Source organism: Heterodontus francisci, chromosome 16 (genome assembly GCF_036365525.1).
Source record: "Heterodontus francisci isolate sHetFra1 chromosome 16, sHetFra1.hap1, whole genome shotgun sequence".
Taxonomy (NCBI): Eukaryota; Metazoa; Chordata; class Chondrichthyes; order Heterodontiformes; family Heterodontidae; genus Heterodontus; species Heterodontus francisci.
In genome coordinates this window covers 53,343,666-53,357,762 of record NC_090386.1, presented here as the reverse complement: position 1 = coordinate 53,357,762, position 14,097 = coordinate 53,343,666, and the positions used below count along the sequence as shown (strand labels likewise).

Below are 14,097 nucleotides of genomic sequence, written 5' to 3'. Positions count from 1 at the left end.
CTTGTGTCAAAATTGGGAGCACTGGCCCACAGACTGGTCAAGCAACAGCCAGATATATTCATACAGAACATAACTTTCAGCCAACCTCCCAAATTGCTTCATGGCCATCTCTGGGTACGTCCTGCCCACCAGAGTTGGCAGCAAAGTGGAACAGAATCAATAAGTGTAACCATGGGAGTCCTCAGCATTGACTCTGGAAACCATGAAGTCTCATGGCAGCAGGGCAAACATTGGCAGGGAAACCTCCTGATCATCACCTACCAAAGTTGATGAATCAATGCTCTTCCATGTTGAATACTACTTGGAAGCAGCACTGAGGGTGGCAACAGCACAGAATATACTCTGGGTGGAGGGCTTACATGTTTATCAGCAGAAGGGGCTCGTTAGTACCATGACTGACCAAATCCTGAAGGACACAGCTGCCAGGTAGTGAGAATCAACACCAGCAAAAAACCTACTCGGCCTCATCTTCACCAATCTGTCACAGGTGCATTGATGTATTGGTAGGAGCGACCACCGCACAGTCCTTGTGGGATGTCCTGTCTTCACACTGAGGACACCCTCCATCGTGCTCTGCCACCGTGTTAAATAGGATAGATTCAGAACAGATCTAGCAGCTAAAAACTGGACATCCATGAGGCACCTTGGGCCATCAGCAGCAGAACTGTATAGCACTACAACTCGTAACCTCATGACCCAGGTAAATAAACAGTGGGAAACTTCTAAAGAAACAATTCAAAATGTTCAACAAAAACACATTCCATTAAAAAACAAAAATTCAGCAAGAAGGATCCATCCATGGTGTACTAGGGAAGTTAAGGATAATATTAGATTAAAAGAGGTTTATAATATTGCAAAGAATAGTGGTAAGCCTGAGGATTGGGAGCCTTATAGAAACCAGCAAAAGGCGACCAAAAAGTTGATAAAAAGGGAAAAAAAATCGAATGAGTAAACTAGCCAGGAATATGAAAACAGATTAGGGTTTTTTTTTTTTACTACAAGTATATAAAAAAAAAGTAAATCAAACATTGGTCCCTTAGAGACAGAGACAGGAGGAATGGGGAACGAGAAAATGGCAAAGATGTTGAACAAATATTTTATATCTGTCTTCACAGTAGAACACAGAAATTACATACCAGAAATAGAGGATAACCAGAGGGCTAATAACAGCATGTTACAGCCAGGTGAGAAGGGCGTCTCAGGCTCCCCTTCTTGCCCCTTTCTCCTATCTGACCGTAACAGGGTTTATTCCTATTAAACAGTGGTTGCGCTTACCATCTGTGTGAGTGTTCTACCTTTTTCCTTTATTGTGATTGCAAAAAGAACCAATTGGACAGGTTTTCTTGAGTTTAAACAAGAAAGAGGTAAGTTTATTATACTTAACACTAACCAGATTTTAAAATACACTACACATTCACACACGCATTCACACGAGAATCACACACACACAACACATAGATTACAGGAGGAAACCGATTTGGTGGTTGGATTTAAGTGCACAGTGGCGCAGTGGTTAGCACCGCAGCCTCACAGCTCCAGCGACCCGGGTTCAATTCTGGGTACTGCCTGTGTGGAATTTGCAAGTTCTCCCTGCGTCTGCGTGGGTTTCCTCCGGGTGCTCTGGTTTCCTCCCACATACCAAAGACTTGCAGGTTGATAGGTTAGTTGCCATTATAAATTGCCCCTAGTATAGGTAGGTGGTAGGGAAATATAGGGGGACAGGTGAGGATGTGGTAGGAATATGGAATTAGTGTAGGATTAGTATAAAAATGGGTAGTTGATGGTCGGCACAGACTCGATGGGCCGAAGGGCCTGTTTCGGTGCTGTATCTCTAAATGGAAATTAAATACAGTCTGTAAAGTGGGTGATCCAGTAATCCTCAGTTGAAGGTGTATTCTTGTTCCTTCATAGATGAACAGGCAGTCACGTGGTTCTTCTCAATCCCCTTTGTTTCTCAGAAGGTCCAAAGTCTGAAACCCAAAATTTCTCTTTGGTAGGGTTGACAGTGTTTACCCCCTGTAGGGACGTTCCATTTATGAATGCCTCGAGATGGCTTGGAATGCCCAGCTAATGAGGGTGATCTGGCTCATCTACGCAGTTCACCAAAGCATTGTTCTGGCTGGGCTTCTTGTTAAACTTTTTGTCTCCAGTTCAATCTCCTGGTATTTCAGATGTAGTTTAGTTTAGTTTAGAGATACAGCACTGAAACAGGCCCTTCGGCCCACCGAGTCTGTGCCGACTATCAACCACCCATTTATACTAATCCTACACTAATCCCATATTCCTACCACATCCCCACCTGCCCCTATATTTCCCTACCACCTACCTATACTAGGGGCAATTTATAATGGCCAATTAACCTATCAACCTGCAAGTCTTTGGCATGTGGGAGGAAACCGGAGCACCCGGAGGAAACCCACGCAGACACAGGGAGAACTTGCAAACTCCACACAGGCAGTACCCAGAATTGAACCCGGGTCCCTGGAGCTGTGAGGCTGCAGTGCTAACCACTGCGCCACTGTGCCGCCCATTATGTAAATGGCAGTGGTCATCTTAGCTGCTAGTTTTTTTTTTTTAAAAGTTACTGTAGGTTTTTTTCCCCCCATTAAAAGTCTAATGTAAGTTTCCAACTGATGAAATTAATATTTCCCACTTGGCATAAAGGATTTTCCTGACAAGTGAGGAACTTAAGATAATTAATACCAGAAGCGAAAAAAAGTATTGGAAAAACTTAAAAGTTGACAAATCCCCAGGACCAGATGGTCTACATCCTAGGGTGTTTAAAAAAGGTAGCTGCAGAAACAGTGGATGCACTGATTATGACTTTCCAAAATTCCCTAGATTCTAAAATTCTCTCAACTGATTGGAAGTTAACAAATGTAACATTACTATTCCAGAAAGGACCAAGAGAGAAAACAGGGAACCACAGAAGAGTTAGCCTGACATCAGTAATGAGGAAACGCTGGAATCTAGTAAGGTAGCCTTAACAATGCATTTAGAAAATTATAATATAATCAGACAAAGTCAGCATGATTTTGTGAAAGCGAAATAGTGTTTGACAAACGTAGTGCTTTTTTTTGAGGATGTAACTAGTAGGGTAAATAAAGGGGAACAAGTAAATGTAGTATACGTGGATTTCTAAAAGGCATTCGACAAGGTGCCACATAAAAGGCTAAATGCAAGATAAGGGCTCACGAAGTTGCCGGTAATATTTTAGCATGGATGGAGGATTGGCAAACGGACAAGCAGAGTGTCGGGATAAATGGGACATTTTCAAGTTGGCAGGCTGTAACTAGTGGAGTGCCGCAAGGATCAGTGCTGGGGCCTCAGCTACTTACAATCAAAATACATAATTGTTACAGATTCAACAAGTAGAATAGTCTATCACGTGGTTAATGACTTAAGACGAAGAGACCAAGAGTAATGTATCTAAGTTTGCTGATGATAAAGTTAGATGGAAATGTAAGCTGTGAGGAGGACACAAAGAGCCTGCAAAGAGATATTGACAGGTTAAGTTAGTGGGCAACAAGGTGGTAGGTGGAGTATAATGTGGGGAAATGAGAGGTTATTCACGAAGATAGTAATAGAAAAAACAGAATATTTTTTTTAAAAGGCATAAAACTATTAATGTTGATGCTGAGAGAGATTTGTGTGTACTTGCACAAGTAACACAGTAAGTTAATATGCAAGTTCAGCAAGCATTAGGAAGGCAAATAGCATGTTGGCCTTTATTGCAAAAGGATTGGATTACAACAATTGTGACTACAATTGAATAGGGCTTTGGGAGACCACAGCTGGAGTACTATGCACAGTTTCGGTCTCCATATCTGAGGAAGGATATTGTTTAAGGCGAGTTATAAAGATAATATATTTTGAGAACAAAATCATGGAATTGGAACTTAGGGGTATTTTTGGTATTTTGTAAAGTTGTACACTGGATTTTTCTAATTGTTCAGAATAACAATGGAGGCGGTACAGCAAAGGTTCACTAGATTGGTTCCTGGGATGAGAGATTATTTCCCCTGGCTGGGCAATCTAGAACATGGGGGGCACAGCCACAGGATAACAGATCGATCATTTAGGACTGAGATGAGGAGAAATTTCTTCACTCAGAGGGTTATAAATCTTCGGAATTGTCTACCTCAGAATTGTGGATGCTCCATCACTGAGTATATTCAACACCGAGATAGGCAGATTTTTGATCTCGGAGTCAAGCAGGCAATAAAGTGGAGTTAAGATAGAAGATCAGCCATGATCATATTAAATAGTGGAGCAGGCCCGAGGGGCTGAATGGTCTACTCCTGCCCCTAATTGTTATGTTTTACATCCTTCACTCTACCGTTACCATCAAGCCAGGGGATCAACCCTAGTTCAATGACGAGTGAACAGCTTGCCAGGACCACCACCAGGCATACCCAAAAATGAGTTGCCAACCTGGTGAAGCTACAACACAGGATATGCACGCTAAACAGCTGAAACAGCATGCTTTTGACAAAGCTGAGTGATCCCACAACCAACGGATCAGATTAAAGCTCTGTAATTCTTCCACATCTAGTCATGAATGGTGGTGGACAAGTGAACAGCGAATTGGAGGCGGCAGCTCCATGAACATCCCTATCCTAAATGATAGCAGAGCATAGCACAAGTGCAAAAGACCAGGCATAAGCATCTGCAATCGTCTACAGCCAGAAGTGCTGAGCGGATGACCCATCTCAACATTCTCCTGAGGTACCCCACCATCGTAAAAGCCAACCTTCAGCCAATTAGATACATTCTACATGACATCAGGAAACAGCTGAGTGCAGTGGATATAGTGAAGCCTATGGGCTCTGATAGCATCCTGGCTGTAGTGAAGACTTGCGCACCAGAACCAGCAATGCTGCTTGCCCAGCAGTTCCAGCACAGCTACTACACCGGCATCTAACTGACAATGTGGAAAATTACCCAGGCGTGTTTGATCAACAAAGAACAGGATAAATCCAATCCGGCCAATTACTGTCCCAGCAGCTTATTCTCAATCATCAGCTAAGTGATGGAAGGTATCATGCATCAAAATGAACAGGCCGCGCATGAAAAGGGTTTAGAGAAGACATTGGTCTGGAGCCATTCCTAACACAAAGGTGGTTGCGGTTGTTGGAGGTAAATCATCTCAGACCCAGGATATAGCTGCAGGAGTTCCTCAGATTAGTGTCCGAGGTACAACCATCTTCAGCAGCTTCATCAATGGCCTTCCCCCTATCATAAGATCAGAAGTAGGGATGTTCACTCCTGATTGCACAGAATTCCATTCCATTTGCAGCTCCTTAGATAATAAACCCAACCAGGCCCGCAGGCAGCAAGAGCTGGACAACGTTCAGGTAGGGCTGATAGGAAGCAAGTCAGCAACAACAGCTGGTCAGAGCTGGGTATTCTGCGGCAGGTGACTCACCTCCCGACTCCCCAAAGCCTTTTCACCATCTATAAGGCGCAAGTCAGGAGTGAGAGAAATACTCTCCACTTGCCTAGATTAGTGCAGATCCAACAGTACAGTAAAAAGCTCAACACCATCCAGCACAAAGCAGCCTGTTTGAATGGCACCCCATCTACACCTTATACATTCACTCCTTCCACCAACATAATGTGGCTGCAGTGTGTACCATCCACAAGATGCACTGCAGCAACTTATCAACGCTTCTTCAACAGCACCTCCCAAACCCGCGCCCTCAATCGTATAGAAGGATAGGGGCAGCAAGTGAATGGGAACACCATCATATCGAAGCTCCGCTCCAAGACACACACCACCCTGACAGGGAAGCACATCACTGTTCCTTTATGGTTTTTGGGTCAAAATCCAGGAACTCCTTCCCAAACAGCGCTGTGAGAGTGCATCTACCACACTGACTGCAAGGGTTCAAGGCGGCAGCTCACCACTCAAGGGCAATTGGGAATAGGCAATAAATGCTGGCCTTGCCTGCGATGCCCACATCCTGGTGAATGAATAAAAAATTGAGTCGAGGTACAGGTCAGCCATGATTTAACTGAATGGGACAAAAGGCTTGAGGGGCTGAATGGTCTACTCTTGTTCCAATAGGATCTGGCCTGTAATCAAAGTTGTATACTTTTATCAGTACTCTCAAATTCTGCATTTCCACAACACTCACGCAAAACTATGAAAATATCACATTAGTTCAAAATCACTTGAACCCAGGGTAACCAAGAATCACCACCAGATTGTATTATAACTATGATTTTACTCTTTTTGAAACCATACTTACTCTTGCAGGTCCAACAATCATCCCTGTCCACCTAGTAAGTGTCATATCTTCATCATCTTCAAGTCCCCAACTTACTGTCCCATCACTTGCTCCCTTCTGGCCATCTTCTAGCTCTTCCAAAAGGCGGAAATTGCGTGGAACAGTTACAGCTGCAACAAATAATAAGGTAAACTTAAATTACAAGAGTTTTACATTTTGTAGTTTAAATAGTTGAACTTAAGCCACTTCAACTGCAGATACACCAAATTAATTTCCACAGGACTGAATTATAAGACTTCAGTGTGAGTCAAGTTGGATATCCATACAACATAAATTTATAGCCATGTGTCAGTGCTGCATACTATGATTCGATTCTATAATTTGAGACAGCTCTAGTTGGGAAAGGTGGGAATTAAAGCCAGCAAGAGAAACCCCGAGCTTAGATAGCATTTATAAAAACTGCTAAAAATTTTCTTGTGGTTTAGAAGGATGTCACCATAGAATGACTTGTAAGTGCTTCCTATTTAGATAACATGTACCAAAGCATTAGTGAATTATAACGCTTGGTAACTTCAATTAATATGAATTGACTTGATAAATCAATAGGACTAGATAAAGGTTTGGCATTTCAATGTCTCATCAGTAACATTTTGTTACCTTCAGCCTGTCAATTACTGGCTTGAAATTCATAAGTAACCATGTGCTAAAAGGCTCAAAGGAAACACACATGACCTTAATGTGGCACGCTACAGCCTTTTTCTTTAAAAAGTATTGCTTGTATTTATACCAAAGTGCTTATTTTTGTCAAATATAAAAAGAACCGTGTTAATACATGATCTGATCGTGGAAGTCAGTCTCTAAATCTCATTTGAATTATGGCAAGGGATTCTTTTACCCAACATAATTAGCAAGAGTGCCAAATTTGATTTGAATGCTCAACAATGCCATATTCTCCAAATTCTCTGTAGTTAAGCTGTAATCAGGCAGACCCTGGGGGATTTACTAGTCAGCCTCTTTAATTTTTCGTATCAGGTAGGCCAGAAACTGGACAGAGACATGACCTTTTTACATGGACCAGAACATAGGACTCCAGTACGTAAATCAATCCAAAACAAAAGCAGGAAGTAGCTGAAGATGCAGCATTTTATTGCTGTGAAACTTCTATGCTGCAGTGCTATGCAGCTTATTAATGGAAAAACAGATCAAACAGTGTAAAACCATCACTTCACATGAAAATGCAGCACAGGTCTGCAAACTCTAAAAATATAAGCAGTTTATTTCCTGTATTTATCTTATCGCACTGAACCTACAGGAAGTAACTTACATACTTTTGGCAAACTGCAATGTTTCCAATGAAATTAATGCAATGGCAGAAATAGTTAAGAACCCAGATATTAACACTTCCTTTCAGTTTAAAGTACAAATAAATCATGAAACAGAAATCCAAACTTTGTTTACTTCTGCCTTCCACCTGTAAGTATAAATTCTATTAGCAATAAACTAATACAACTTTGTTTAATCCACCTTACCCATTTAGATTTAAAAAGTAGTGATTAATACTTTGTCTTTTTAAAATAGAACCAAACAGTTGCTGAAGCATCTGTCCTCAGGGTTTAGAGATATTGTATACAAAAATGGGAAAAGTATAACTAAAATGTAGCATCGGAATGATGTAGTTAGTTGTGTAGGGGTCAAAATTAGTTGTGTCCATCCTTTATGACCAAGCTTTCGGCCACCTCAGTAACTCCTTTGTTATAGCCTCTACTTTTTCCTGCACGTCCCAGACATACCTTAAAAAAGGTGCTATGTAGTGCACGTTGTTACTGTTTCATCATGGAAGATAGGGCCAGCTTGCACATGTACACCAACACCCAACTCTGCCTCTCCATCCCGGCGAGAATTTTACATTAGAGGTGTTGGGGGACCGGGAGCCAATATAGATCAGTAAGGGAAGAAGAGGTGGGTGAGTGGGACAAGATACAGGCAGCAGAATTTGGGATGAGCTGAAGCTTACAGAGTGTGCAGTATTGGGAGGTCGACCAGGACAGCATTGGAACTGTCGAGTCTGGAGGTGACAAAAGACATGGATGAGCATTTCAGTAGATGATTTATGGAGGTAGAAGTAGGTGGTCTTTGTGAAGATGTGGGAAACAAGCTCAGTTTGCAATGAAATAGGAAACTGAGGGTGTGAACAGTCTGGTACAACCTGAGACAGTTCCAGAGGTCAGAATCAACGGCAAGGGCACAGAGTTTGACAGGGCCTGAAGATAACGGATTCTGTACTCCCAATGTTTAAAAGGAAATCAAGGCTCATCGAAGACGACATGCTGGACGTACAAGTCCAACAACACAGAAGCAATGGAGGAGCGGAGGAAGACAGACAAATTGAGGTGAAGCGGGAGTAGAAGCTGGGCTTCAGCAGCACACCTATGGAAACTAATCCCATGTTTCCAGACAACGTCACCAAGGGGGCAGCATATAAATGAGGAACAGGAGGAAGCCAAGGACAGATTCTTGGGGGAACTCCAAATCCAACTGTTTTGGGGTAGGAAGAGAAGCCACTGCTGGATATTCTCTTCCTAGGATGGGATACGGAAGAGTGCAGCAAAATGAGTGCAGTCCCACTGAGATGGAAAAGAGGTGTTTCAGGAGGATGCTGAGGTCCACCACGTGCAAAGCTGCAGAGAGGTCAAGGAGGAAAAATGCACCTTGTTACAATCAGAGAGAATGTAATTTATGATTTTGACTAGGATCCTTTCATTGCTGTTGCAGGAGAGGTAACCTGACTGGACCAATTCAAAGAGGGAGTTTCAGGAAAGCAGGGCACAGATTTGAGAAGTGATAACACATTCAAGGATTTTGAAAGGTAAAGGAAGGTTAGAAGGAGTGACCGTTTGCGTAGACATAAGGGGTAGAGACACCAGCTTTGAATGATAAGAGGCAGTACCGGAGGATAAGGATCCAGTTGCAACGTCAGCTAACATGGGGGCCAAGAATGGAATTTTGATGATCAGGCGTTTAATTGGAATGAGGTCAACGAAAGGAGGCAAGATCATACATCCATGCCTTTTGCTGATCTTTTTCAATATTTAATTAGAATGTATCAAGTTTATCAAGGTTTAAGAACATAAGAAATAGGAGTAGGCCATTCAGTCCTTCGAGCCCGGTCCACCATTCATTGAGATCATGACCGATCATCTACTTGAAAACCATTTTCCTGCACTATCCCTATATCCCTTGATGTTTTTAACATGCAGAAATCTATCGATCTCAGTCTTGAACATACTGAATGACTGAGCCTCCACAGCCCTCTGGGGCAGAGAATTCCAAAGATTCACCACCCTCTGAGTGAAGAAATTCCTCATCTCAGTCCTAAATGGCCTACCCCTTATTCCGAGACTGCGTCCCCTGGTTCTGGACTCCCCAGCCATGAGAAACATTGAAAAATCAAGTATTTTCCATCCTTTGTTTTATTAAACTTTATTGAAAATCAAATTTATACTCACTTTTAATCTGATAGAAAATATAGTTTTTAAGAATTATTTTCTCCAACTTCTCTACCAGTAAAACAGCTGTCAAAATAATGTTCTCCAACTGTTTTCTCAGCAATGAATTGCTTGGAAAGGCTTCAGTTCATGAACCTGCGTGACTTGCTACAGCTAAAATATGAGATTCTTGGCATCTTTTAACTTGAGTTTGTGCACGTTTCAATTTTTCTTTCTGCAATGTTTAGACCCCCACCCCCATTAAAAATATTAACTTGATCACTTGTTTAAAAAAAAAACAATATTAACAAAAAAATTATAACTCTCATCTATAAGCTAGCATAACATCCTTCAGGTACATAATGTACAATAAAGGCCTGTTCAGGTCAGGGAAAGAAAACCCGACCCGAACCTGACAACCACATCGGACCCAAGCCTGACCCAGCCCAAGTCCCTCCATTTTTTCCCGACCTGACCACCGGAATGTTCCCTTTACCTACCTTGCAACTCCGAATCTGCAGGAAATTGCAGCATGAGCATGACGATATCATAGAGACGCTCACTCGCTCACTGCGCAGACTCAGTTTCCCTCCTTGACGTCCTGGACTCCCAGCTCAGGTAGGTTTTTTACTTAACACTTACCAGCAGAACAAAATGCAATTCTTACTTTGTGTCCCCGACCCGGAAGAGCGATCCAACCCGAACCTGACACACGTCGTCGGGTCCGGGTTGGGTAGTAGGCCTTTAATGTACAACACTGCCAAAGCAGTTAATAGCCATTTCAGATGAGTAGAAAGATGCACATTAAAATGTTTGGTAGATCTGCATCGTGTAAACCAAAAAGTTGGAGAAACATTCTACTCATTAAGCATTAAAGCTTCCAACTTGAAGCTTTGTTTTTACTTTAATGACTGCAGTGTAAAATTTGATCCAACTGTAATTTATCAAATGTAGCTGCCCTCCATTTCAGCCAATCATTTAATCCATTCACAGAAATTTCAAGAATCTTTGAAGTACAGTGTATGAAGATTCATATGATTTTAGAAAATAGTAAAAATTCATCTGTATTTGAACTTTAAAAATTTATTTCAAAAGAAACTGTAGGCCTATACTGAACCTCATCTTTTTACACATTTTGTCAGTTAGCAACACAAATGGTAGTCACTGCTTAATTAAGAGTTCATGATATATATTGCGAACAGCTGGGGCCCAAGCACTGATCCCTGCAGTACTCCACTAGTCACAGCCTGCCAATGCAAGAATGATCCATTTATTCCTACTCTTTGTTTTCTGCCTGTTGACCAATCCTTAATCCATGCCAGTATATTACTTCCTATCCCATGTGCTTTAATCTTGCTGACCAACCTCCCGTGGGGGACTTTATCAAAAGCCTTCTGAAAATCCAGGTGTACCACGTCTACCGACTCCCCTTTATCAATTCTGTTAGTAACATCCTCAAATTCCAACAGGTTCATCAAACATGATTTCCCATTCATAAATCCATGTTGACTATGCCCAATCAGATCATTATTATCTAAGTGTCCATTTATCACATCCTTTAGATTAGATAGGTGTGGCACAGTGGTTAGCACCGCAGCCTCACAGCTCCAGTGACCCGGGTTTAATTCTGGATACTGCCTGTGTGGAGTTTGCAAGTTCTCCCTGTGACCGCGTGCGTTTTTGTCGGGTGCTCCGGTTTCCTCCCACAGCCAAAGACTTGCAGGTTGATAGGTAAATTGGCCATTATAAATTGCCCCTAGTATAGGTAGGTGGTCAGGGAATTGAGGGAAGGTGGGGATGGGGTAGGAATATGGGATTAATGTAGGATTAGTATAAATGGGTGGTTGATGGTCGCACAGACTTGGTGGGCCAAAGGGCCTGTTTCAGTGCTGTATCTCTAAATAAAAAATGAAGTGGTTTCAAGACAAGATTTAAAACTTCTCGCTCCTGAAGCTTCCTCACTGGTGTAATTACCAGTGTCAGTTAGCCTCCAGTACCTCACACTAATGACAATTATACATATGCAAATTGTCAGTGCTGTTGGCAAGCTGTTCAACCACGTGGCATCACAACTGAGTTCAATGCTGCGCTTATCAGATACATACATATACTTCCAATAGGAGTTGCAGGATAGTGATTGAGAACTTGACCAATTCTCTGTTTCCTAACTTAAGAATGCTCAAGGGAACTTAACTCCACTATTATGTTGATTGAGATTAGCTATTTTAGCATAGAATGGGGATCAAACCTACAACCTTTCTGATCTATAACTAAGCCACTCACTAGATGAATTCATTAGACCTTTGGAGGAGCTACAGAAAGGACCTACTTTCAAACTATTGTTTGCAAGGATTGTAGTTCAGTGTATGAAGGATGCCTCAGTTGTGGAAAAGTTGACATCTTTATGATAAACATATATTCAAACGCTGTAGTGCACTGGGGAAGAAGGAAGAGAGAAGATGGAATGCAATGTGACAGGCGAGGGGAACATAAAGGCACTAATACCACAGTATCAAACAGATGATGGGCTCAGAATATTAAATGGAAAAAAGAAAGGCATTAACATTTTCAGGATTCATTCACACCATCTTTAGCATCAATCAGAAGTGGTTCCTGCTTTGCAACAATGATAAAGCTCATGTCAACAGGGGTGACAGCAGATCCAAGTAATATCTAAACACATCTGTTTAGCACCAGGACATAGCAACTTCAGACATGAATTAGAGATCCCATAGTGTTGCTTAAACAGTCTTTTTTTTAAAAAAAGTTATTCTCCAGTTTATTGTCTCTCCTGGGAATATAGTATACATTAATATCAGAAGAACCTCCATTGGTCAGACTGGGTGTGGAATTAGCTGTCTGAATGAGGACTCCAAACTCAAAGCAAATGTAAATCATTTTATTTAGAGGCTTATTTATGGGGGTAAGAATACATTGACAAATTAGTGTTGGCATCCTATGCCACAAATATCCCCCAATCAAAAAAATGAAACTATATTTCATCAACTTCCATCAAAATCTTGATTAAGAGGGCACAACTTACAAATAAGAAAACAATTATAGTAGCATTTAAACTGATCCTTACTTTTAGTAACTGGAGATCAAGTTCATTGAATGCATTGACACACTTTTACATTTATTTTCTTAATCTAATGTATTTGTTTGGGCCAATGATCAAACCCTAATATGTTAGAGCATTCTTCCTGTACCATGTGATCCTGGCTCAGAAAGGAGACATCTGTTGATTAAAGTAACAGGAAACACTAAAACATTTACCAATTTTTGAATAACCTTGCAGAAAAATGAGGATCAAAAAACCAGTTTGTGTTTACGTGGGGCTCATTTTCTATACAGTTTCTTTATGTCTTTTTCATATCTAGTTAGGGACCATACCTGCTCTCTTGCAATAGTGCCCCAAATCTGTTCTTAAAGAGTGATAGTAGAATAAAAACAATTTAAGAAAAAGTTGCAAGTGTCAGGATCATGCAAGTAAAAGCATGTAGGTAGGCATCACAGATACATTTTTCATACAAACATGATTGCATCCTGAAAATACCAGTAATGTGCACACTACCAATGCTGCCTAAAAAAAGAGGGATTTTGCAATCAGCAGAGAACGAACAATACACGCAGTTTATTGTGCCTGCAGCTGCCCACAGACTTTTAATCTGCTTTTGCATGGCAATTAGAAAGCTTTCAACATGGCACCATTTACAAGGGATCCAAGACCTGTGCGAACAGGGCAAGCAACAGTGTGCATCTTCAACCAGATTTAAAAATACTTATCGAGACACGCAGGGTCTAAACCAGGAAGTGCATGTTAGAATACTTAACTCAATGTCAAATCATGAACAGAAAGCAAAATAGTGAAGGAAATAAAGGTGGGTGAGACAAGAGACAGAAAGAAAATGTAATTCTTACTTTTTTTAAATCTCCAACAGTGATTAAAATTTAAAATTAAAAACTAAAAGGAATGAGACTCCACACTTATAAAAGGTTTATTTTCAGTGTCAGAGAGATTGATTGGCAGTAATTAACAGCTAGCCTACCGTTAAAATTTATTTACACTGGCCTGTTTAGTGGGCAAATACTATAACTTCATGCCCTTCATGTATTTTTATGCTAAGTCTCTTGGCAAGGTACTAGTGCAGCGTAGCTTGTGGAGGAGCAGGTCAAATTGGACAGTAATTTCCAGATTTCCAGTGTGAACACTAGAAATTGCTGCCCCATTTACTCCATAATAGTGAACCCTGATATACTGCAAATTCCAGGCCATTACTAAAAAACAAGATCTCACAACTACAATATCCTTTACTGCCTCAAAACTAAAAATATTGCACTAAACTTAAAACTAAAATCCACAAAACATTATCCACAAA

General features: G+C 41.1%; 1 protein-coding gene across 2 annotated transcripts in view; it reads right to left on the bottom strand.

Moving 5' to 3' along the window:
* LOC137378103 (ubiquitin-conjugating enzyme E2 variant 1-like) overlaps positions 1 to 14,097 on the bottom strand; it is a 45,538-nt gene that overhangs the window by 8,633 nt on the left and 22,808 nt on the right. For both annotated transcript variants that reach the window (XM_068048198.1, XM_068048197.1), the window contains exon 2: positions 6,255 to 6,403. In XM_068048198.1, the coding sequence (XP_067904299.1) occupies positions 6,255 to 6,403 (149 nt within the window). The remainder of the gene's footprint in view (positions 1 to 6,254; positions 6,404 to 14,097) is intronic.